At 41.0% G+C, this 26,062-nt stretch overlaps 2 protein-coding genes across 6 annotated transcripts in view; one reads left to right on the top strand and one right to left on the bottom strand.

Moving 5' to 3' along the window:
* Positions 1-456: 456 nt before the first annotated feature.
* On the top strand, positions 457-9,536 carry snx11 (sorting nexin 11). Its single transcript, XM_084341939.1, has 7 exons — positions 457-621; positions 1,965-2,004; positions 2,315-2,401; positions 3,939-4,039; positions 4,445-4,540; positions 4,638-4,862; positions 5,298-9,536. Exons 2-7 carry the CDS (start codon positions 1,981-1,983, stop codon positions 6,784-6,786), a joined length of 2,022 nt encoding a protein of 673 aa, XP_084198065.1. The 5' UTR covers positions 457-621; positions 1,965-1,980; the 3' UTR covers positions 6,787-9,536.
* Positions 9,537-9,921: 385 nt separating this feature from the next.
* Positions 9,922-26,062, bottom strand: part of skap1 (src kinase associated phosphoprotein 1) — a 42,307-nt gene continuing 26,166 nt past the window's right edge. For all 5 annotated transcript variants that reach the window (XM_084343305.1, XM_084343304.1, XM_084343303.1 and 2 more), the window contains exons 10-14: positions 25,795-25,995; positions 21,265-21,318; positions 21,032-21,141; positions 12,258-12,360; positions 9,922-11,915 (exon numbers count right to left, since the gene is read on the bottom strand). In XM_084343305.1, coding sequence (XP_084199431.1) covers positions 12,268-12,360; positions 21,032-21,141; positions 21,265-21,318; positions 25,795-25,995 — 458 coding nt within the window. In that variant the 3' untranslated portion in view covers positions 9,922-11,915; positions 12,258-12,267. The remainder of the gene's footprint in view (positions 11,916-12,257; positions 12,361-21,031; positions 21,142-21,264; positions 21,319-25,794; positions 25,996-26,062) is intronic.

A 26,062-nucleotide genomic window follows, 5' to 3' on the forward strand; every position in this document is an offset into this window, starting at 1 on the left:
GGGCAAAATCAAAACTTAATAGGGGACCATGGGCAAAAATGAGACACCTGTTGTATGATGATGATATATCCCCCCTGACCTGCTGCCTGGCTCCCCCTTGATGTAGGATGTTTGTTGTACCTCATCAATCTCCAGTTGCCAGGATTTATTTAAATATTTATTTATTTTATTTTTAAAATAACAATTCAGCTTTTAGCCACATTTCAGCCACCTGCTTATGTGTAAGTGGACCTCATGCTAAGTTTATTTTTAGCATTTATTTATATTATTTTATTTTATTTTATTAAACTGCATTTAATATTTCTGGCGTAAATTGGGTGTCTTTAAAATACTAATAGAAAATAATAAATCAAATATATTTTTCACTTAATTTGAAAAGTCACACGCCCCCTTCCGTCCTTTACCGACGACCGCGCGCGCACACCCGGAAGTAGGCTCGTCACGGTGTGACGTAACGGCGCTTGTGACTTGCTAAATGGAGATAGGAGGTGTTGTTCGGGAAAACAAGCCTCAGTATCTGAGGATTTTGAGCTTAAATAAAACAGAAACGCCGGAAAGCAGGAGAACATCGACGGCAGCCGGCTGGATACTACCACGGGAACAAACGCACGCCTCGTGAAAGTAAGTAGTTGTCGATTTGAATTAGCCTTGAGCTAATGTTTCCTGTGGCGAGATTGTTTAGAAGTGTTATCTCTGAGGCCAGACAACTAATGTAACTGTCCCGTAGGACGCAGATGAGCTAACAGGACACGTGAAGTGTTTCAGTGAGTGAGTGTGCTCCGTCTTTTTGTTTTATTGGACACAACTTTGAGTATCTTCGCACAGAGTGAAGGGGAGGGGTCGGTTTTCGTTATCCACAAGCTGTTTGATTTGTGATGTTTCTGACGGTTATAGCAGACATTTAAACTCACTCAGGTTTGAGTACTTTGTCTGTTTTTAATGGAGAAATATCCGTGAAGTGTTGGTGACTGTGGGAAAGAGTGTGACAGAGAGGTGGCAGTTGGTTTCTGCGTGTCATCGGTGATCAGCATTCTCTGCTTTCTGTCTGACATCCGTGTAGTTTCACTGGTGCTGAAACGATTAGTCGATCATCAGAAAATCAATTACTAGCTATTTTGACAATCAGTTAATCGTTTCTGCTATTTATCAAGAGGAAATGCCACATATCCTGTGGTCCTTGGTTCTTAAATGTGAAGATTATCTGATTATTATAATATTTATATCAATGTAATATTGCAACTAACGATTATTTGATCATTGATTGTTGTCATGATTAATAATTTAGCCTATAAAATGTCAGAAAACTGAAAAATGCTCATCAGTCTTCCAACCGACAGCACAAAACTCTTAATTTACTGCCATGAATGACAAAGAAAAGCAGCAAATCCTGACATTCAAGAAGCTGGAACCAGCAAATGTTTGACATTTTTGCTTTAGGAAGGAGTTGGCGATTAATTACTTTGATTGATTAATCAACTAATCGTTGCAGCTCGACTGTAGTCATACAAAAAAGCAATTTTGAGACATCTCCTTGGATATTTTTCCTTATTTTCTTACATTTTATATCAAAAGACTAATTGATTTTATTGAAAAATCAGTCAATAATTGTAATACTTCTTAGCTGGAGTCCTAATTGGAAAAAGCCAGTCCTTTCACCAAGTTTATGATGGGTGAGTAAGACTGATTTGTTGGCCGCTAAGGAATTTTACAAAGCAATAAAGAGACTTAACAAGCGACCATAAGTCCAGGAAAGGGGACTGCTTGTTACTCTTTTGAAAAAAAGAGTCTGAGTTCTTGGCTCGGCTGAGCAGTAAATAGAAATGCCTGCGAGGATGACTGTTGATTTCTGCTGACCAGTTTCCCTTTTAGGAGATGAGTCATCGAGTCGTGCCGACACTAAAGAAGATGTGCACAGTTTGAGCTTTTGATCCTGTTTGTTGAACTCTCCTCTCCTTCCTTTGCAGTGCAGCACTCGGTAGGATGATCAGCAATCAAGAAGAAGATGTAAGTCGCCTCATTAAATTGCAGAATATACATTTCTAATGCAAGATGTTGGTGAAACCTTCCAGCTCCTTTTTTTTTTTTAAACTTCCACTTAACAAATGTCAAAGAACAATACCTCCTTTTGATGTGTTTAAATACATTTGAGGAACCTCATTACTAAGAAGTTGCTTTTGTCAGTTCTACAAACTAATGTATTGTACTCTAGATCTCTATCTGTTGGTTTGACCATGACACAGTAAAACACACACAAGCACTCATAAATGTAACGGCACAGTGACACAGTGTCTCTGTTTCTGTTTCTGTCCTTCAGGAGTTTGTTGCAGTGCGGGTCCAAGATCCCCGCATTCAGAACGAAGGCTCGTGGAATTCACATGTGGATTATAAAATATTCCTACATGTGAGTATTAACACTTAAATTACAATATACATGGACACATTTAGTGTGCGATTGGAATTTTTTAATTTTTCGAGCTGAACGATTAGTCGACTATTTGTTTCGTTACTATTTTGACCGTTTTCAAGCACAATGTCGTCCATTCGCTGAAGATTTGCTGATTTCTTTGCTTTATATTATTACAAATCAATATTTATACACCTGCACATAATTCAAACGCACCTATGAAATACATTTTCATACAATAAAACGTTTTTAGACGCACATGACAGATTTTTGGGCGTGTGTGCAACCACAGTAGTCAAACCCTGGAGCCTGTAATGAGTAAAATCATTTTCAGTCGACTTTGTGGTTGAAAAGTGCCACAAAAATAAACTAGCCTGCCTTAAAAAAGACAATTTGATGGTATAAAGAAAGAGTTTCTCACCAGATGAGAATCATAGTGTTCTACTTTTTGACACTAATCTACAAACTTACAGTTTTCTCTTACGTCTGACTCATACTACAAATACTTTTGAAGGTAATAGGATTAAATATCCTGGAGATTCAGGTATTACCACCATAATATAAGAAGACTCTTTCTTAGTTTCCGCTTAACATGACCCCAATCTTTACAAACCATTGAGTGTGCAGCGGATTCCTTGCCTTTTGTTTGGACAGGAGTTGATGTTGTTGTCTGGGCAGCAGCCTGTGTTGAAGAATGCTGTGTCAGCAGCAGCAAGGCACCATGCCTAGACAGATGTGATGAGTGAGTGTTGACTCATGAAATTGACTATAATCACATGACCTCACATGATCTTATATCATTTTGCTTGTCGTCGATATGCTATTTTTTCTCCAGTGTTAACATTAGAAATCCAGGAAGTTCAAACAAGTATTGAACAATAAACTAATCATGTGCAGCGTGAGCAATATGTCAGAATAATTCTACATACATTGGTGAAGAAGTGATGCTTAAGAGGACTTAAATCCTCTGATGAAGTTTGTTCTTCTGCTTTTAATGACATTAACTTAACCAACACTGCTTGATAATTGATTACGGGCTGTCAGATGATAGCTTGTCACGCAGACATCAGTGGACTGTCACACATCGCTGGGACACGTCTGGCATGTGATGTAATGCTTTAGTTGTGCTATAAGGTTCAGGCTGGTGTTTTTGTGTATAGGGCTGCAACTAATTATTAAATTATTACATAAAATACTGAAGATGTTAATCTTTAAAAACACATCCCAAATATTTATTTTTATTTTTAAAAAGAGGTTAAATACTTTTTTAAAACAGCTGGGCACTGTACTTTATAGCAAATTTTGTTTAAACAGGAGGAAATAGTGCATTTGTTGGGGATTATTGTACACATTTGCTCAAGTAGGATGATGTATGTGTGATTGAGTCAAAACATGTATGTCAAGCTTTGAATACACTGACAGTTGATTTTGGTCTTTTTCATGGGATCCGTTGACAATAACAACAATATAAATCTCGCTCTGTATAATCTAACTTTGTTGACTGTATTTTATGTTTGTTTTTTTTTATTCCCAGACCAACAGTAAAGCCTTCACAGCCAAGACGTCCTGCGTGCGTCGGCGTTACAGCGAGTTTGCCTGGCTCAAGAAGAAACTTCAGAAGAATGCTGGTTTGGTGTAAGTTGAGCTCGTCCTGTGGTAGTCCATCTCCGGTCAGAAACAAAGGCAGACAGACACAGTTAGCCACTAGCTGGTGAACATTGTGGAGCATTTACATCACTTACGTCCCCAAACATTAACACTTCTTTAAAGTTCTCATCTAAACTGACACAGATTAGACCACAAAACCGCATTAGATAGAAATTTGTCCCAGGAAACCCCCTCTGATATGATGAGACTTTCCCAGGGAAAGTGTGTGTAACCCAGTACCAAAACAGTTATAAATGCTCTTATTGTGAAAATAAGTTCCCCTTTCAGCTGGAGAGCCCCTGGGACTCCCCGAACCTTACTTCGAGAACTACTGCTCTCAGGGATTCTTTACACCTCCATATTTATTGAAACCAGTATTGTTCGTCCTCCTAGGCCTGTCCCAGACCTTCCAGGAAAGTCATTCTTCTCCTTCAGCAATGAGGACTTCCTGGAGGGGAGAAGGAAAGGACTTCAGGCCTTCTTGGACAGGTTAGTTCTTATTCTTCTTCAGACACGTATCTGAAATTACAATTTTGTAACACAACCCGAGTTGATAACAAATATTTTTCGTACCTTTGTCCTGCAGAGTGGTACACATGACAGTCTGCCTGTCAGACAGCCAGCTCCACCTCTTCCTGCAGACTCAGCTGCCGGTCGGTCACATCCAGGACTGCGTGCAGGGCCACACCCCCTACACTGTGATGGACGCCATCCTCACCTACGCCTCGTCCAATCGGGGCTTCGCTCAGGCTCAGGAGGACGACTCCATCAAGGAGCCAAGTCTGACCGTTTCATACGAGTCCATGGAGAGGTGAGCTGTTAATGTGGAAGTAACCTTTCACCTTTGCATTATCCCGTCTGTTCATTTAAGGTTTTTGCCAAATGCCATGATCTATTGTATGCTGCATAGCTGGACTGATTTGATACCACTCCCAAATCTGTACAGTAAATATGAAGCTTCATCCAGTGAACTTAGTTTAACATAAAGAATGGAAACGTGAAGAAACGACTAGTCTGGCTCTGTCCAAAGGAAAGAAATCTGTCTACCACCACCTGCCTGTCCGTGCATAAGAATCACAACCTCTTATTTGTACTGCCTGAACAAACAATGATGTGTTACATATTGATCTTTAGAGGTGCTGCTACAATAGGTAGATCTTCTTACTGTTAAAGAGAGCCGGTATCAGTTCCTGTTCTGTTGAAATCGTGACTTAAAGTAAATGTTTACTCTTTTTTGACTCCACAGCCCGGCTCCTCATCAACCTTGCCTACAAACTAAAGAGACCTCAAGTAGTGACTCTGACCCCCTAGAAGGTTTACTGGAGCTGTCTGATAAGGACACAGACGAGTTGCATCACAAGGAGAAATCTTCAATAAAGGTCCTCCAGAAGAACAACCACCTAGAGGCTGTTTTTGAGGACTGCGGTCCGACAGAGGCAAGCTTTTTTCTGGGTGACGGCCCAGACAACCCTGATCAAACCCAGCAGAGGAGCTGCCTGATACAGACACCAGTGGAGGTGCACTCGCCCATGGGGACTGGCTTTGAAGTGAACAGTGGGGTGGAGGAGAGCACTGTGAGATTAGATGCAGAGGAAGAGACCGTTGTTCATCCAGACACAGAGAAGGAAGCGGATCAACAGGAAAGATCTGAGGAGGCCATTTTAGAAAACAACTTGAATTCTGTGGCAATTTTAGATTTTAAGGACAGTGACACCGGATCTCAGGAGGACGTTCTGGAAGATGTCTGCTCTGAGAAGCAGGTTTTAGAAAATCATGTCATCGAATGCATCGGTGGCGCTGAGGGTCACATTGCAGATGTCAGCTGTCCGGAGGAGTTTAAGAAGTCAGACGAGCAAAAAGAGCCTGACAACGAACAAAGTGTTGAATCTGAAAGCAAAGAGGAGACGCCGCTTGAGTCGGAAATCCAGGAAGAGACTCACAGCGTCCCACAGGTGGAAAGTGGTGACAGTGACCTTCTGGAAGATGTCAGCTCTGGGAATCGGGTTTTAGAAAATCATGTCATCGAACATGTTGGTGGCACTGATGGTCATGTTGCAGATGTAAGCTGTTTGGAGGGGTTTAAGGCCTCGGATGAGCAAAAAGAGCCAGATGACGAACAAAGTGTCAAATTGGAGGGCAAAGAGGAGACACCGCTCGAGTCAGAAATCAAGGAAGAGACCTGCAGCGTCCCACAGGTGGAAAGTAGTGACGATGATGGCGCTCAACAAAAGGACCAAATGCAAGCTGAACAAGAAGTGGATTTGGTTGGGACCAAAGACGAGAGCGACGACGACAGTCACTCACTGCCATCTTCCAACGAGAGCATCGTCAAGGTCAGCGATGAAGAAAGCATCTGTGACGAGGCCGAGGACTTGATCCAGGCTGCGAATGGCTTCCTGAAGACATCTCCTGTGGAGGTCACTCTCTGGTCAGAAGTAGAGGCATCCAGTAGAAACATTTTGGACCTTCACATGAATGGATGTTCTGTGGAGAAAGACATTTCCACTCAGGAGGACGAGGACCTGCAATACGCAACCGAGATCAGCGAATTCAGTGAATCTCTGGACCTTAACTCAACTGTAGCTGCTGGAGATTTGACTGAAAATAGTGACTTCAGCATCATAGAGACCAGCTGCTCGCCTGGATTAGCTGATAGTAAATTTACGGAGCCGGAGGCCCTGTCCTCGCTGACGTTGGAGGCATCAGAGGAAACTTGTGAGGTGGAGGCGCTTTAGTTTCACAGCTAAATGACACTTACACTCTTTGATCACACACACATAAACAAAGTACATACTGGGAGTTGTGTTGTCTTACAAAATATCTGCTCATTATACCCTGGTCTCTGAACCAAGGACGGAGGCATATTAGGGCTGCAACGCAGATTAATTGATTAGTTGTTTGGTCTCTAAATTGACAGAAAATGATAAAATGTCATTGATGTCCTCAAATATCTTATTTTGTCCACAACCCAAGATGTTCAGTTTACTGTCATAGAAACCAGAAAATATCCACATTTAAGAAGCTGGAATCAAAGAATTTTAATTTCTTCAAAAAATTACTCAATCTGATGAATCGATTATCAAAATAGTCGACAACTAATCGATTATTCGTTGCAGCTCTAAGGGATTTTATGTTAAACAGACCGTATAATTCAAACTTCGTGCAGTCACTCATGTTGTACGTCTAACTTTTAAAAAAAATAGTTTATATTTAATTTTAAAACTCATATTCATTTACACTCAGGTACACTAAACATCGGCACTGTTTCCCCCTCTGGCTGTGGGTGAAGATTTGCTTTTGGGAACAGCAGATGGTGCTCAAGTTCACAAAAGGGAACATGCACTATAGGGTTTATTTATCCAAATGTACGAACTAAAGGTTTTATTGTTGTGTAAACAAATACAATTAAATTTTTTTTTTTTTAATTATTAAGTTCAAGGAGACTGTTGGGAAATTGAGGTACATTATTTTGGAGAGGATTTCCAACAATTACGACAGCAGTAGACACTTGAATTAAAAGGTGCACTATGTAGTAAAATTTAATCAGAAGAGAAAGATCTTCACGTTTTTATGCCTAAACAAACTCTCTTAATTTCCATAGCTGACTAAACTGAATAAACAAACTGACCTTAAAGGACAACACAATTTATTGTACTACTGTTACTGTATACTACTGTTTTGCTTTGTTTATATTTGGCGGACCCTGCCACCTTTCTAGCTTCAAACTGTTCTGCGGATCTTATCTTCCTCTGAAAACAGCTTATTTATTCAGTTATGGAAAAAAGAAACATTTCTGAGTTTGTAGTATTACCTCATTAATATTGTTATTGATCTTTAATTTCTTCTCCAAAACTACATAGTGCCCCTTTAAAGGATTCACACTTTTTACACTTACATGTTCATATTTACTTTAAAAGAGTTTTTGGTTGCTGGCGTTGTTCCTCCTGTCCGTCTTTACTGCGCTCTGGTGTCATTTACGGACACACTGCTTCTGACCTCTGCTGACTGAGTACAGCACAGGGACTTCATGGTGTGTTCAGGTGCACATCAGAAATCTATACTCGAATGGCTGAGAAGGTTGTTTAAAAAGGGAAAGTTTCTTTTTTCTCTCTCTCTTCTTTTCCTTTGTACTTTTTTGCTTTAACGTATCATTATGAAGTAAATGTTGATTGCACAATGTAATGGTTGTAGAATAATGAAACCATCCGCGTTTAGATTAGTTCCCTATAATCCTCGCTTTCACTATACAATTTTCACTGGGCATGAAGTCTCCCGGGAAAAGGGAGGTTAATCAGGTTGGCAGTCTGGCACCATTTCTATCTGCTTTCACAACCCTATTATAGACTGAAAAAAAATCACGTTTCGTCCCGTATTGATATCCGCGACACTGAGGAAAAAGGAAACGCTAGAGGAAGAGAAGGTTTTCTGTTGCTACTTTAATAATTAGATGTATGAAAATCATAACAATATTCAATTCATTTGACAGTGTGGACAGGAGGAACATTTACAGGAACCAATAACTGTTTCAGCGTACATGCGGACGTGCAAGTATTGTTTTGAACTCACTGGAGAATCTCACACTGCTGTTCCTGCTCTCATTTACAGCCTCACTTAATGTGAAACCCGTAAAAACTACTTCATCATGCAAGTCGACAACCGTCTCCCTGTGAATCGTGATATTTATTATCAGATAGTGGATCATAGAGGGACAAGAACAGATATTTTGGCCCAACAAAGCACAGATAAATATTTGGCTTGTGAATAAAATTTAAACAGTAATTTATTGATGTTGGAGCCCCTGTATATTTGTGAATTTGTGTAATTTCTGCGACATGTTCTGCTCTTTTAGCGATCACAGCCGAAACCGATGATTCACACCTTCATGTCAACATCATGTTCATATACACTAAGCTTTAACACTGTGTGTCATGTATGGTAGGCTTTTTTTTTTTTTTTTTACAGGTTATTTATTTCATGTCGCTTTATTACTTCTAACACACAAAACCTTCTCTTTTCTAACCACAGCTGGTGAAGGTGAGTTTAGGTTACAGCCGTAATTCCAGTTAGTCTGAAACCTGTTTAAGCTGGCTGCAGTTTGACCTCCACATTTTGTTCCACACACTACTGATGCTGCTTGTTGTTTTAATGGCTTTTTTTTTTTTCTTTTTAAAAAGGGACCCAGAGTTTATTGTGCCATTGCACGTAGAAATGAGCCTTGTCGATCATCCCGTGTCACAGATATGGGATCTAGTAGGTGGATTGTAGAGTACTGGGTTTGCTTTCTTTGTACACTGTAAATGACTAGTTTTTTTGTTGTTGTTATTGCTTTCAAAAAGTTTTTTTTAAAATAATGTTTAGAGGCAAAGCCCCCACTTTCTGAGGAGACCTATTTTATAACATGGATCTACAAGGGCAATGATAACAACCTGAGTGACTGTGTCCATGTGATCTAATTTTATGTCAAATAAATTGTTTTTCTTCTGTACTGTGTTGCATTTGACTGTTTATTCCTGTGATTTCAGATGGCTGATGTCTCACCAAACACATCTCATGGTATTATACTGGATTTTGGAGCAATCCTGCCACCTAGTGGCTGAAAATCAAACTAGCTAAATATCACTGAATTTCAACTGACAAATCAGACACAAGCCAATGCTATTAAAAAAAAATTCAACAGGGCTGCACAATTAAGCGCAATATGGTCAACTGCAAAATCCAAATCACAGAAGCTGCATATTTTTGATAAAGGTAAAATGTGTGACAGAACGGCATCATAATAATGTCCTGGCCTACGAATCTTGTTCTCCAGACATAGAAAAACATGTTTGTTTGGTACAGACCCCAACAAACGTCACATCAACATGATTTTATTAGTTTTTTCATTGAAAATGTAAAAATAACAGCAATATCATTTTTTTCTCTTTACCTTATCATGCAGACCTAGATTTCTGTTATACTCCAGACACACTGTAGTTCAGAGTATTTTACAAATATTTATTTTACATATCTTTTTTTAAATGCATGCCAGAGAAAAAAAGATAAAATAAATCAGTAATTATCTGCATGATGCTCATTTTAACCAGTGAATTCATAAATGTATGCACCAGGGATAAAACTAACACATGTATCATGTTGTTCATTTCCTGATTAATCAATTGTTTAATCTAAAGTTTGTACAAAAAATTCAAATCATAATTTACAAGAATCCACAGTGATGTCTTCAAATTACACTTTTTGTTCAACTGTCACTCAAAAAAAACCCAAAATATAAAATTTATAATGATATAAAACAGAGGAAAGCACATTTGAGAGGCTTTGACTTAGTGCAGGCACTACAGGTGAACAGCGTAAAAAAAATAATTTTGTGTTCAAATATGAAAATTAGGCGTTTTATCTAGTTGAAAATGCACTAATTTGCACAAATTTCCAGAGCCGACACCTGAACACTGGATAAATGTTAGAGTCAAAGGTTTTGACTGAAGGGAATTTGGATATCCACTGTGTAGATCGATAGGAAAGGGTTACAATGACGGTATTTCATGTGGAAGCTTCGTCAGTTTGGAGTGGACTGTTTCATTGTTCATTTGTCTTTGACTTTCTGCTTCGTCGCCTGGTATTTTTTACCGTCTGTAGATAACAAGACAAAACTCAGTATGATTGTTAATATTTCCAGCAAGATTGTGGGTCAACAACAACACAGTATGTTACTGCTTTGTAAGACCAGAGTGGCGGGAAAAGGACGGGCAATCCTCTGTTATGAATCACACCCTCTCTGTGGTGAATATGAGTTGTTACCATCAGGACGGAGGTAGAGGTTTGCAGACCTCCCGTGCCCAAAGATCCTTTATACCTTCTAGTATGGCTCTGTTAAACAAATCCTTTTTGGTATATTTCAATTCTTTATTATTGGTGATGATTTGAAGCACTTTGCTGTTAAACGTGTGTCTTTAACTGTAATTGTTGTAATGTTGTGGTTGTTTTTATTTTATAATTGCCACATACACAAAAAAAAATAAAAAAATCAGAAAGCATAATAAATAAAACTAACTAAATTAGAAAATTATGTCAACAGCCATTAAAAAATCAATTGTTGCCATGTTTTTTAAAGATTAAAATGCTCCACCAATCAGGCTATGAAAGATATATGAACAAACCCCTTTGTAAAAAAAAAAAAAAAAAACCTTAAGAGTATAGACAGGAATAAAACTGCGAAGTTGGGTGTATGTAAGTGCTGCTGAAGAGGAGATTTCTGGCTGAGATTATGAGAAAAAACCTTAAAAGATATGTACATTCCATATATTTTTAGTCAAAAAATGGTGAATTGGTAAAATATTAAACATGAAACTTCCCTGGCTGATTGCCTACAATAAGACAATTAGTTTTTGTATTGCATGATTTCTGATATTTAATGTTTAAACATGCAAATAAGGCTATCGGATTAAATATTTACTGATTTGCATAAATATCCAGAACAGAAATCTGAACAAAAATAAACACCTAAATGTGCATTTTTTTAGATGTTTTCTTTCCACTTGTCTGCAAGAAAACATGTTACAGAAGCAAAACAGCCCAAAAAACAACGTGTCTCCTCTTAAGAAAAGACTCAAAATTATCACCTGATTCACTCATCTGTCACTTAATTTCCTGTCGGTTGACTAACTGATAAATCGACTAATTCTTCCAGCTCTGGTTTGCATATCAATATTGTCAGTAGGACCTTTACCAGTGGTTTATAGTGTGCAGGGGTAAGTACTACTGCAGCAGATTTAAATGATATAATTTACAGGGTAATCAGTAAAAGATTATCTGACAGGGCCGTCTGTGAAACTCATGGCCGGATGTGTCAGCAGCAGCAGCAGCAGCGCTGTAGAAGAAAAAGAAAACACTATCAGTGAAACACGCATTAATAATTCAGTGTTCATTTTAAGCTGTGCCTATCTAACAGTATTAGGGAATCATTTTCTTAAATAGGACAACTGACGCTGTAATCATGCTTTTGTTGCACATATTTATCCTCACCCATTGCCCATTGCACCGTTCAGATTGCTTTATGCAGTACTTCTTCCAGCCAGCAGATGCCATAAATGGCAGGTCAACGACTGAATATACCTCAATGGCAATCTGGATGAGTACCAGGGGGACCGTTTCTGTGTATTAGGCCACAGTAATGGTCCATAATGCTGATGATAAGAGAGTGCCTTGGTACCTGTTGGAGCTCAGAGGATGTAGGCAGGTTGCAGGAAGTCCTTGGGGACGATGCCTACGGTGCCGTTCAGCTCGCCGACCCACCAGCCGTGAATGTTGTACTCCTGGACCCAAAATGAACAAATAAACAAGCTGCAAGTCTCCAAGGGGTCCGAGGACAAGGACCCGCACTTTTATTTGATTTCAGTGTACGGTTTGTCTCATATTATTAACATTAGGACACCCATTAAAATGATTTGAACTGCAATTAAACGTGGTCCCGTTTCCTCACAGTGGCCACTGAAATAAGGTTAAAAATCCTCTCGTATTGTATAAACTCAGCTTCAGCAAAGAGAATCTGGGAGAGTCGAGATCCCACCTGCAAACAGCCGTGCACAATATTGTAATAGACATTTGGGTGCATTAGCCTCCAGGGAGAAAACGGTAAACAAGACAATTGAGACAGTGAGCGTCGAAAATAAAACAACAGCCGGCCTGTTTTCCAGACTAATTAGAACAAGTTCATTTCTGTTCTGTGATTAAAAGAATCAGACTCTTCTATTTATACAAACATTAGTGTGGGTCACATATTAAATGTATGTTATTGTTGCTTGTTGAGACACTGATGCTATTTGTATCCTCCTGTATCATCTCATGTTATTAAACTGTAATATGTAAGCTTTTTATCACAGCGTAGTATGTTTTTTTTTACTATTGTACCTGTTGTTTTATATTTTTATTTATTCTAGGATGCCCAGTAACATCAGCCGAAGGGACTGCCGAGGAGACTAGCCGTTCTGCTAACATTTACATTTATTTGAATCACTTACACTGGGGACGCTGTGGACATGTCCCCTTTTTAATGCAACCTACTTTCTCCCCATCACTTTTTAAATGCACACTTTCCCTTTTCAACAATAACGAATTAAGAATGACTGTAACTTAAACTGGTGATTTAAAAAAAAATAATAACTCAATAAAGTTAATAGAATGTTCTCAGTTTCATAAAACCAAAAGTTAAATACCTTTAGGATTTTTTTGGACAGCTGGTAAAATAAAATATGCAGTCTTATTTTGCATCTTTTGGTACATCTGGTCAGCTTTTACAGTATTTTGCATCCATTTGAAAAAGTTTTGATCGATTAAATTAATGAATAATAATAAAATAAAAACATTTCTTCCACCTGATTTCTGTTTATGTAGTTAAATAAAATAAAAGCTCCAGTTTTGACCGACTGAATTTAGAAATAATTTGGGAGCTAAAACAAGAAAATGTTGAAAATATAATACACTCAGCTGCTGTTGTTTGAGCCTTAAATATAACCATAAAAATAAATGTCACTCTTTAAAAGAGACTTAATGTAAGATGTAAGTTTGGCTAAATCTATTACGTTGCTTTTTACAATTAAAAATTGCGTTGCATTTAATTGTGACTGAAAGAGTCACAATCAAATCCATGTTAGACACAATTTTTACACTCCTAATGCACAATTAATCTATTATTTGTTTAAATAATCAAGACATTCTTTCAAAAGAGTCTATAGTTGTGGCCCATAAAGAATCAAAAACATGTTTTTCTCAATCTAAAAACTTAATTTTGACTGAAATAGCAACATCTTTCATTCACTCTTCATGTTTCGTGTATTTGTTGAAGAGCTTAAAGCATTCTAGGAACTTACATCCCAATTAAAACCATCTGATCCTCTGATCACAGCAGTTGGGCTCTAACTAGATCTGTAGTAGATCAATATTTGGCCAGAGACCAGAGGGGCGTTAAAGCCCAGCAGAGGAGGCACCAGCCGGCCGTCATTTTCCTGCCCTGATGGAACGAAGAGCCCGGCCACTCATCTCCCCTCTGTTCTCCAGCAGATTGAGAACGGCTGCGTGAACGTTTTATCTCGGCACTGAGGGGAAGATGAAACGCTCAACTACACACGAGCACAGACTATGTACATGCATGCATGTGTAAGCAGACACATGCACATAAAAGTTTGCTGTTCTTTCTGTAGATAGCTTGCATGTCTCAGATTAGAATCAGACTTCTCAGACACATACTCCGACATGACGGATGGCGTTTTGTCAAAGGTTCAGCCTATCATCCAGACCTGACACCTCTCTCCAGCCAGAGGAATGAGGCCTGCAGCTAATGAGCGCTGTTTGGACAGCAAGGACGAATGAATCGCTTAGAAAGTGATAAACGACGAGACTCAAGTGTTCTTACAGCACAAACAGGTACCCACAATAAGCAGATTGTCCATCGAACCTCACTGACAGCTCTGACTGGGATATTCCAGTATGCTTGGCTCTGTGACAAACTCTGACTGGCAATTCAGGGTGTGTTTGAGCTCATAACGCGGGGGAAAGTTAAGTCCGAAATGGCCTTTTTATGCTCCCCATAAGACTGTGGAAGGGAAAAGCCCGGTTGCGGAAAGCTGGCTCTGGTTCCCATTCGTGAACAGAGGAGGTGGAGAGGGGAGACAGACGGACGGGGGGAGGCTTCGGAGAGAGGGAGCGAAACAGTTTTTCTCTCCCTTGGGGGCGTCGCAGCACTATTCCACCAACCGTAGTGACAGAGAGTTTTATTTATCTCCGCGGCCCATCTGTGCAGTCGGTCTCAAATTCTCCCTGAGAAAGGTCTTTTGGATTATCAGCGCCGCCATTTTAATACAACTGCTACATCACAGAGTGGGTGCCAATGGCAGTGGAAGTCTGTCAGGCGTGCAGAGTCCATCTTCCTCATACTTGAAATGGGTTCATCCAGAGTACACCTGCTGTAATAGGGACATTCCAAGAGGCGTCGAGAGTAAATTATCCAAATGACAAAAACTATGCTAACTCCTCAATGTCCTCTTCCTTCTGTTTGTTTTCCTCTTTTCGTCTTTTAGGTTGATTTGTTTTCACGCGAAGCTCTGAAATGATAAGGTTGGGGGCAAAGCGGAGGCATATTTCGGCTCATTGTTGCCGCGTGAATGATTGGACAAGTTGTTTATTATTCATTTAAAATAGAAGATGCTCTGGGGAGAGAAAAATCGAGCATCCCCGAGTTTCGGGGGAAATGTCTGGTTTTCTCTCATTAACGAGATGCAGCAGGATGCACAGTGTGAGAGGTGACACATATCAGAGGCTGTGTTTGCTGCAACCTGGACGCAGATCAAATCGACTCTGTATGGGAGCAGAGGGAGGAAGGGGGGCCAAACAGCGCCGTGTCGTGGCGGCTGCGGTGCGTTGACTCGCTGACCTCCCGGTGACTCCTCCGCGGAGAGAGCGGGGGAATGGGCGTGGGCGGGGCTGGCACTGAGAGTGGGTTGCCATGGCAACACCTGCAGTGTACCGGCGCGATCGTTTATTTACCACTCAGGGGGCTGGCTAATGGTGGCATTCTGATAGGCCCATCACTCATGTTCCCGAACGCAGGACGGATTGACAGCTACCCGAGCCTGAAGCGAGGAGAAGGTGAGTCGAGGTTGGTTGGATGCGGCGAAAAGACGACGGGGTGAGGCAGGTGTCGCGTCACGCCGCCATCGTGTACCTAAACAACAACACAGCGTTAATGTCCCTTTCTTTCAAGAAAATGCACCTTTTTATGTGGGAAAAATTCTGCAGAGATTCTGACTGCATGTCCTCGTTCCCTTTCCCCAAACACACACACACACACACACACACACACGCTCCCAGATGAAACACACACACACACTCGGCACACAATCCCAAATGCATACAAACTAGGGGGAGTGCTAATAAGCCTGACACATGAGGCATCTTTCCTCGGCCACCAGCTGACTGAGGCAGGCCTTGGGCGTGATGGAGCGCAGGAAGTCTCTCATTGCCCTGCCGCTGAACCCGCCGCCTGGGTGTTACAATCTCCCCTCCCTCCCTCCTACCCCATCTCCAACCCCCCTCCCTCCTTTCCTCCTATTCCTCTCTTTCCATCTCTCCTGAAGCAGCCTTTCCGCTTGCATCCTCTCTGTCTTTTTCTCTGCGTTTCTTTCTCTTTCTCAACATAGACGCATCAGATGCACTGCAGCTCTCTGCAGTTCCTCCATCACTGGTCACTCTAACAAAGAAACATGGACACCTCGGCCAGACAGAAGCCCCCATGATCTGTAACCCGTTATCAGGTTAGCGAGCTCTCCCCACTGCTCACAAATGACCTAATAATACCTGAAACTGTGAGAGAAAGTGTGTATTTCAGGGTGGTTATGAGGCTTCTGCGCCAAAAGAAATCTTGTCGAAATTCATCCAGAAATATGGACGATCGTTCTGCACAACCAGAGATCGAAATGGCTACTTAGTGTCCATTTTTTCCAAGTGGGGCTTTTAATTAAATCAGTGAATTGGCTTCAAATTGGAAACATGACAGAGCATGAGAACATTTGAAAATATCTCAGGGACGATGAGATTTAATAAAAAGAAAACCTACTCGCTCCTTTCTAATGCACGCCTGGGATTACAGATAGCTCCTTAACTTAATAGCAATTTAAAGTGGATTTGTGTATGCCACTGAGTGTCTGTAATGATGGCTGTTTACGCCGCCCCTCATTTATAATAATTAAGCAGAATGGATTGGGGGTGGGTTGCTCGGACGTGGTTCTGGGCTATTGGCTTGGGCTGAATAATGACCTACTGTAGTTGACCGGGGGATGACCGCTGCCTCCTGCATGACCCCAAACCCCAGACTCACCCCCTGCTACTTTGGGTGGTAAATAGGATGTCTTGCCTGTCTATAGCGTCTTGGTGTCTATGGCTACAATAGCAGCCAGGGGTCTTTAAATGGGTGTGTGTGACAGAGAAAAGGAGAAAGGAGAGGGGGGGACAGGGTTCACACAAAGGAATAAAGGGATCCACTCTCTTTGTCTCTCTTGCTTGACTTTTCCCATCTGATTGTTTGCCCACTTTTCCTTTTCTTCGGCCGCATTCAGTCGGTGTGACCTGTGGGCAGCGGGCCAAACAGGCTTGTTAAACATAGAAGAAGCCTGTTATGACCCTGGCTGGAGTACAAGCAACAGAAAATGACTTTTAGAATATTCTTAATATCCTAAGAGACTGTAAATCACAGCAAGTAAATCTATAAGGCTGTAAATCAGTTTTGGCTGTTTGTATAAGTTGTCATTTAATAAATAGTACGTCCTCTGCTAGAAGCCACCACAAGGTGTCAGTGGTGTCCACGTTCTCATTGTCTCTAACGAGCAGCCACAGCTGAACACTTTGGCCAAATGTGATGTGACGCTCTGCTTTGGGAGCCGCGCCGGATTGGCTGGCCCTGTCTCCCTCGATCTGGGTTTTGGTTGGATGGCGGATGGAGGAGGAGAGGTGAGCAGGGCGATGGAGAGAAAGAAGAAGAGGTGGCGGCAGTGCTTGCCAGAGTTTTAAGGACCCTGGACGGGTTTGTGCCATAAATCTCTTCCCACTCCATCCCGCCGTTCTCCATGAGTGCCTGTGGGAATACAGGAATGTGACAGCTGACCTGTAGAGCCCATGTCTTTTGATTTTGGCTACATAAATTAGAGGGCAAGAATGCAGGACAACCTTATGGTTTAGTGCGGGACTTGGCCGACAAAGTGTACAGCATTACACGTGTCAGTGAGGAGTGAAGCTATAGCTTTTAGCCGCTGTGATAAATGAATCCGATACCGTTACAACACATTGTAAATCCTATGACTGATATCTGGTTGCATGTTTGAGGCGATGATACAGTGGAAACATGCGTGAAACCTCTCAACAACCTAAATCGAGTTAAAAAATCTCAGCGTGATATTACAAAAAAGAACGCAGCTCGCCAGGATTTGTCATCACACACTAAAATGTCAGCGTAAAGCCATAATGCGCATTAGAAAAATGCAAGCTCTCAGAAATGAAATGCCAGAGCAAAACTCACAAGACAGATTTCAGTGTGTGTTTGTACCTCATGTATCAGCGCGCTGAGCACTGCCATCGAGCTCTGCGGAAAGCAAGTTAGGCATCGCTGAAACCGACGGCAGAGCCCACACTACGAGATTAATTCCCTTGAACTAATGGGATTCATATGAGTTGTGAGGTTCCTAATTTATTTACTTTGTCAGTGATACACAGATATGCGCACACACACACACACAGGGGGGAAAAAAAACACACAAATACAGTAAAAATGCCCCCACTTTACAGTAAGTGAGAGATCAATAATGATGGATGAGGGCCTTTTATACAATCGGCATGTTCTCCTCAGTTCACAGCCATATGACACCATGCCTGTGGCTATCCCATTCTGCACTTCAGCAGTCAATCACATCCCAGCTTTAAAAATAACAGTTTGTTAGCACCATTGATTTAGCACTTAGAGCGTGTCCTTATTACCTTGTAATTATGGTCAGTGTTGACATAACAGCACAGACAACTAGGCCTCCCACCCTCTAAGAGAATTTATGGGCCCTGGTTTTATTACGGCCATTTCATGTGTCTGGGTCCCCAGTTAAGCGACAGACTTGAGTTCTAGCCAAGGGCCCGTATTTCACTCATCGAGGTCAGGGTTCTCAGGAATCCCCCGTAAAACTGAACGTCGACGGGGGCCTGCGCGTACACACGGAAGACGCGGGGAAGCCCTCCCCACGGGCTCATTAAAACAAACAGCCGATTACAGGCTATAATCCAAATAATGCTATTCATGAGGGAAATGTGATGCTTTTAGGACGCAAAATGGGACACGGGTGGAGTCACGCAAAGCCAAACATTCGGAAGCCGTCCGGAGATCACCTCTAAATAATTTACAACCAGCCCCTCGCTTTAAATCCATTAGAGGATAGTTAGAATACTCTCTCGCGGTCTGTCACTATGTTATGACTTCAGCGTACAGCTTGACAAAACAAGATTAATCTGTGTCATTAAGACTGTGAGACACTACGGCCAAGTCTTGCTTCCGACCTGGACTTAGTTTGCTTTTAAGGTCTTCAGTGAAGCAGAAACCTGATCCGTACAGTGAAAAGTAATCCGCTAGGCAGGGCTGAGGCTGTTTGAGGCGGATCTGTAGCACAGAGCCGGCTCCCCTTTGTTTCCCCAAGTATGCCGCCTTTGTCATCCTCACGTGAAAAATGGACATGGCTGTTTTGACATTTTCCCCTATCAACCAGCACACACAGACAGAGAAGGCTGGCATCTCATTAATCTGACGGTGCCAAGAGAGCCTCAATTAAAAGTCCATCTTCTGTGAAGGGCATATTTCACCTGTGCCATATCTGCTTTTACAAACAAAAGACTTTATTTTGTTTGTTTCAGGGCTTCAGCAATTCATTGATTAGTTGTCAACGATTAAAATAAAATAATATTGCAATATTTTGAGGCTCTATCACGGGACATAATATGTCAAATAGATCTTGATATTTTGAGATCTCTTCTGAATCACTTTATTAGTGCTAGGATGGGGGGGACAAAATCAAATATCACAATATTTTTGACCAAATACCTCAAAATAGATACTGTGACAATATTGTAGGATGACTACTGGTGCTTTGACAAAATATTAACACAATTAACAATTAATGACCTTTTTGATAAACCCTCATCTGATGTGGTTATAAGGACAAAATACTTGTAGAACATGTAGAGCAGTCTGATTAGTTCAAAAATAACATCACCTTACTGTAATGCAGCCTTTAAAGACAACACTTATGCCATATCATCATATAATGATCCGAAATCTAAGACCATATATAGTCAGGCTAATGTTATAATATTGATATATTTCCCAGCCCTTTATTAAATTAATCACCAACTATTTTGATGATCGATTAATCTGAGTTTTTTGACATATCATACTGTAGATCAAACAACAAATGGACTAATTGAGAAAATGATAATTAGTTGCAGCCCTTGTTTGTTCATCTATCTGGACTCTGACTTCTTTAATCTACTACAAAAGTGAGAACATTACTGTTTCTGCACTTAAACTGCTTAAAATATTACAAATAATTAAAATTCAGTGGCTCCATCTGCTGATTAAGGATTGCTCAATCTCTACCACGTAATTACCAACAAAAAAAAAAAAAGCTGAATATACTGCAATCTCTTCCTCCGTCTGCTCTTCAGATAATTTAACCTAAACACAGTACATGATGATTCAATTTCAAACCGACCAATAGCAATGGCCTGGGAACAAGTCCCTGTACGCCGCAGAGTAAAAGTGCCCAAATTACAAGCCATTGATTTCCAGTAGGGTGGCTCTTCACTGGTAGATACTCTGCATGTAACTACAAGATGGCCATAAAACACAAGGAAATAGATTGAGAGAAAAAGAGCTGAGATGCAGGATGGCTTCACCTGCAGTTTATGTCAAACAGAAAGGAAGAGCTTCGCATGGCTGCCTACTCAATTAACCCCTGTGATAGAGGCTCCGTAATGAACAACAGCACCATTACGCAGCGCCCCGAATGGCACTTCACCCTAGTGGCCTGGGAGAAAGACAATGCCACTGTTGGTGCTTCGCTGCTGCGGCGTGATACGAGGGCTCACTAACAGAGGAATTTAGATGTTGGGGATATCAGCAGGTTCAGAAAGTAAATGAGGACAAAGTGATTACTGGAGTTGATGTTGTTTAACCCTTAAATAATTACACATTTTACACGTCTGTGTCGAATTTTTACTCATTTTAAACTACTGTAATTGCTCCTGTAATTATGTCAACGAGTCAAGGGTGCAATCAGGAATGGTTCCCATTAGAGATGAATGGCAGAACAGTAAGCTCCCATTTCAACTGGCTGGGAGAAGAGTGTCCAGAAATTCTGAGAGAAGTTTAATTCTTGGATTATTTCTGCTGATAGCGACGCTGACCTTGCTAACGATGTAGATGAGGTCTCCTCTCTGGAAGGCCAGCTCGTCTGCCTCGTCTGCCTGGCAGTCCCATAAGCCCTGGTAGTAGTTAGCGTAATCTGATGACCAAGCTGAGAGGAAATGCAGAGCACATATTTAAAGAAAACAACAAGACAATGCTCTATACCCACTGTGAACTATTAGGTTGGAAATTTGTTCTCATTATTAGGAGAAGACTGTAATGAGGTCCTGACCTGGTTTGTTGTTCCTCTCACCGCTCTCATCCATCGGATCTGGAAAATCTTCTTCTAAACAAACAAAACACAACAAAATGATGTTTGTTAGGAATGCACAACAGCAAATTATTTTGCCAATATCCGATACCTCCCATTTATTTTGCCCTTACTGCTGATGCTGATGGGAGTGGAATTAACATATTATTATACCTACTCTTATCGTTATCACCCACTGGCAGAAGAGACGCAATGCTCTTCAAAATGTACACATTCATTCAACTTTTTACTCTGTGTACCACCTCAGAAAAGACTATCCGAGTACCACCATTATGACTGACATCAAGTCATATCTCTTCACCGTTTGCTTGAAATATTCTCATTCTATGACGCATAGTTCCTGCTTGGAGCCACCTTTGTAGTGTTTTTGAGCCTTTCATTTTACTTATCTTCACTGTCTCACTATCACAATTTAAATTTAGCTCTTAATTAACGTGACGACACAGCAGGCTGAAAGAAAAAAATTACAGCGAAGTCAAAACTTAATTTAAAGGGGCTCTATGTAACAATTTATAGAAATCGACATGTGTTCATCACTTTTTTATTCGTCAGTGTGAGCTGATTGTAACGTGACGTTCCCCGTCTCCCTTGGTTTTTCTATAAGAGCCTGTGGACATTTTGTCTAAGTTGTTTAAAGCTGCTGGACTGCGGATGTCTTTGATAAGTACTCGGGTCTGATTTTCCACGACAATTGAGAAGATGCGACTTTATGCACGTTCGAGTGCATTACTCTGAAATGGAGTCGGCTGACATAAACTAATAACCAGCTGCCACCACAACACAGAAGTTCCACAGAGCCTCTTTATGTAATATTTGTGTAGTATTTTGATAGTATTATGTTTTTCATTAACTTATTTCATTTCTAAAAAGTATCTCTGGGGTTCCTCTGAATACCACTAGAGGGAGCCTACCATAGTTTGAGAATAGTGGTCCTACACATTTCCAACAATGTTCAACCCAGAGAAATACGTGCTAACAGTGTATTTCATTTGGAGGCCTGTCGCTCTAACTTACGGGAGAGAGACAGAGTGAAGAAGAAAGTTGGTGAACAATACTAAACATAATATGAATATGACTTAAAAACATTACCTCGTTAGTGAACATTTCTGCCTGAGTCATGTAAATACATTTTCACTGCCAAACTCAACCTTCTGTTTGTTTTTTAGCTTGAGAGACCCCAAGTGGTAGAAATGACATACTGTGTATTTAAAAGCTTTTATCAAACGATACCAATGATGTGCCAATATTATCCTGCATCCCTAATACTTGTGAACGAACATTTATGTGCATTAAGCATTTTATGACTAGATATCAAGATCCAAACATCTTCAGTTCATTATGTAACAGGAAAAGCAGCGAATAAAAGACGAGAAACAACCTGACTCAAGTAATAACTATTTATCTGAAGGTTTCCTTTAGTCTCACACATTATCAATAAATATGCAGCAATAAAGCATAACGACAGAACAAAACAAAGAAAAATAATTGAAATGTATCATCAGCTGATCCCTGATGTTGATGATGATGACACAAGATGTCCATTTTTCCGCAATGAGAATCAATTTGTACCCAGGCAGGAAAAGTTAAAGAAAACGAGGCTGTCTTTAAGGCACGCGGAGGCGGACGTGTCATTGACTGTGGGGCGTGGCACCCGGTGGTCTGAGAGGTGACACAGTGATATGCCTGCCCTCTGTCTCCCACATCCATCCTCGACAGCAGCAGGCTGACAGCACCGCCACAACTCAGCAACACTATCCACCTTCCAGCACAACTTGCGCCTCTGCTTCCAGGAAGACCAGGAAGGACGACACACACACTGACAGACACAGACACACACACACACACACAGTACTATATATCCACATGCATATTTGCGATCATGTGTACAGTTTGTGCCTCGATGTGGAAAGTGTGGATCTTTTTTGCTTGCTTTCTCTTTCTCAAACACACACACATATTCACACATTCACACAGACCGTTGCATATTTCATAAACAAAACAAAATAACCTTTAAATGTAAAAAAACATTATTATAAATTTAAGCATAGTGGATAATTCTCCCATTGTTAGCACATGAAAAGAAAACAAAAAAAGAGATTTTCAGTTTGTTTGCAAAGGCTCCAAACATTTGTTCAGCACTCTTCAGCTGCTGTACAGAAGAGCATCCTTCAGTCGAGAGGCCACCGCTATGGGCCAACGATTTCTATATCAAAGTGATTTAATTTTCCAGTCAATAAAATCAGTCATCAGCACCAAAGCCAATACCGCCATCGCTCTGCAATCTGCCTGCAACCGAGCCGTGTTCGGAGTTCTGCTCCGACAAAACCGAGGGAGCTCATCAGTGAGAAAATGATGCTCGACATTTCTGCGCTAGTTTGGCTTCTACACATGCAAAATGAATCTGACAAGGGTGCAGTTTTGCAAATTCTTAATATTTTCCAGACTCTTAATGTTAACAACTTTAGGGGAAATAACCTTAAACTTGTGCAAGTATTCTTACAAGGCAACCTTAAAGTCTGCCTCTGGTTAAAACTGTGTTGTTCTTCTTGTTCCTACAGTTGAATGTTTGAGCTTAAAGCTACTACAAGGAGTATTTAACTGGTTATGAAACAGTCTCAATTTAACACTGATGCCTCTATATGACAAACATAAGCAGACAAGACTACCGGCACGAAGATTAACTACTTTTATTTAGTTTTTCTTAACGCCTGCCACTAGATCTGTGTGCAGACTGGAAGAGCCTGTGTTTACATTTTCCCAGGCAAAGTTACAGTGAGCAGTACATTAGCCAGTTAAAAAGAAGCAAGAGGAGATTTACTTAAGATAATTTTGCTTACATTTTGCTGTTTTGATGGTGGAAACACCACTTTTATCCACAGAAACCTCCAAAATCAACAAAATATCAAAGTTCCTTTTAGTAGCTTTAAGTGTGTAGAATGACGTGTGTGCAGAGTTTGACACTAGAAGGCTGTTTTTACACATCTAGTATTCAAAGTGTAAAACTTTTCTGTGCTCACTGAAAATCTTATTTTAAGAGGTGGACCTATGAGCAGGATTTTTGACATCATAAATTAAAATAAAATAAAATAAAATAAAAAAACTGATCGAAATATTCAGTATTCACAAGTGTGATGTGGAAACTTGAGGCCTGCAGTATACAAACACTTCATGGACTGCTACAGCAAATTAGGATACATTTTGTGACCTGCAGTTAAACTGACATGAATGAAAAGGTGCCATTTTAAGGATGTTAATGTGGGATTTACACTTTTTTTCAGCAAAAATGCATATTATGTATCCCTTAATACATGTGTGGAGAGGATCTTGAAACATTCATGTAGGCAATGAATGAAGAAAAGTGAAAAATAATTGAAAGTACTATCTAGATATATTGTTATTTTTTATATATTCTTTTCTCGACTTTTGCAATCAATGAAAATAACTGCAAAGAGCTAATAATTCAACACTATCTAATCACTGTGTAGAAGCTGAGCAAAGCGTGGTGCAGCGTGATTGATAAGTGAAGGGGTGAGAAAGTGAACGAAAGAGCCCGTCATTCGATATGCCATCTGTGGTCAGGGTCTGTACCTCTTCCCAGATGGCTTTGAACGCCGGCGTGACAGTCTGAAGACTGATCTCCCTCTCACCAGTGATTTTGGCAAAGGTAATGTACTCACTGAGTGAAACAGAATCTTGATGTATCTTATTTAATAGAAGGAGTGATGAACGACGGCCCTGAGAAGATCAGATCACCCCTTTTGTCCTTCTTGGGATCTTGTAGCCACCCTGACACATGGGACTGTCTCCCCCCTCAGCGGGGACTCACACGCACTCTTCTGGGGTCTCGTAACATTCTCAATCAAACTCTAATTTCTATTAAAGATGTGACATTAAGAGCTCCAGAACTATTTTAAGCCCTTGAGAGATGCAGTTTTTATTTCCTTTCAACCAAATTGCTGTTGCTAGGCGATTTTAGCCAAAACTCTGCTTAGTGGATTGAATTGTGGGCTATTTGTTGCCTGGCAACATTAGCTAATTGGACGTTCTATGACAGAGCATTCGGAGCTACACGGCTCTCGCTGATTTCAACAACATGTAGTTCTCGGTGAGCGCAGAGGAAGCCGGTTTTTAGTCAGTGTGAGGAGAATCTTCCCTTCCTGCTCTGAGCGTCTCTGCAGCAGCCACCTCCGTCCTGACAAGCTTATTAGTGTTGCTTGATTTAAAATGAGTGATCAGTCTGGGTGTTGTGGCAATAGGGAGGCACCTGGCAACACAAATTTCACAGCCAGGAGAGATCATCACAAATATTTCTTGTTGCAAAAATCCCTTAGGGCTGGAATTCGTGTGAGGCAGAGCGACTGTGTCTATTTGTCTGACTGAGTATCATGAGAGTTTGTGTGTGCAGCCTTCCTGTCTATTTATCTGCGTGTGCTTGTGTGTGTAGGTGGGTGGTGCGTCTCTGCATGCAAGGAGGTAACCACATCCTCATACCTGGCAGCACCTCGTAGATATCCTCGTCCTCGTCGTCGACCTCCCCCGTCTCCTGCCCTCCTCCCCACCTGCCGATCTGAGGGGCCGGGACAGCACCAGGCCGAGGCGGGGGAGGGTTGGTCAACCCCTCAATGTCATCATAGGTCTCCTCTTCCTCCTCCTCCTCTTCATCGTCGACGGGGATGACGGTGGAGCTGAGATCTATGAGGAAAGGAGAGGCGACATGATGGGCGGTGTTAGCGTTAAGATGGAGCACAGCGTGGCACAA

The sequence above is a fragment of the Pagrus pagrus genome (genome assembly GCF_965226575.1).
Source record: "Pagrus pagrus genome assembly, chromosome: 21".
Lineage (NCBI taxonomy): Eukaryota > Metazoa > Chordata > Actinopteri > Spariformes > Sparidae > Pagrus > Pagrus pagrus.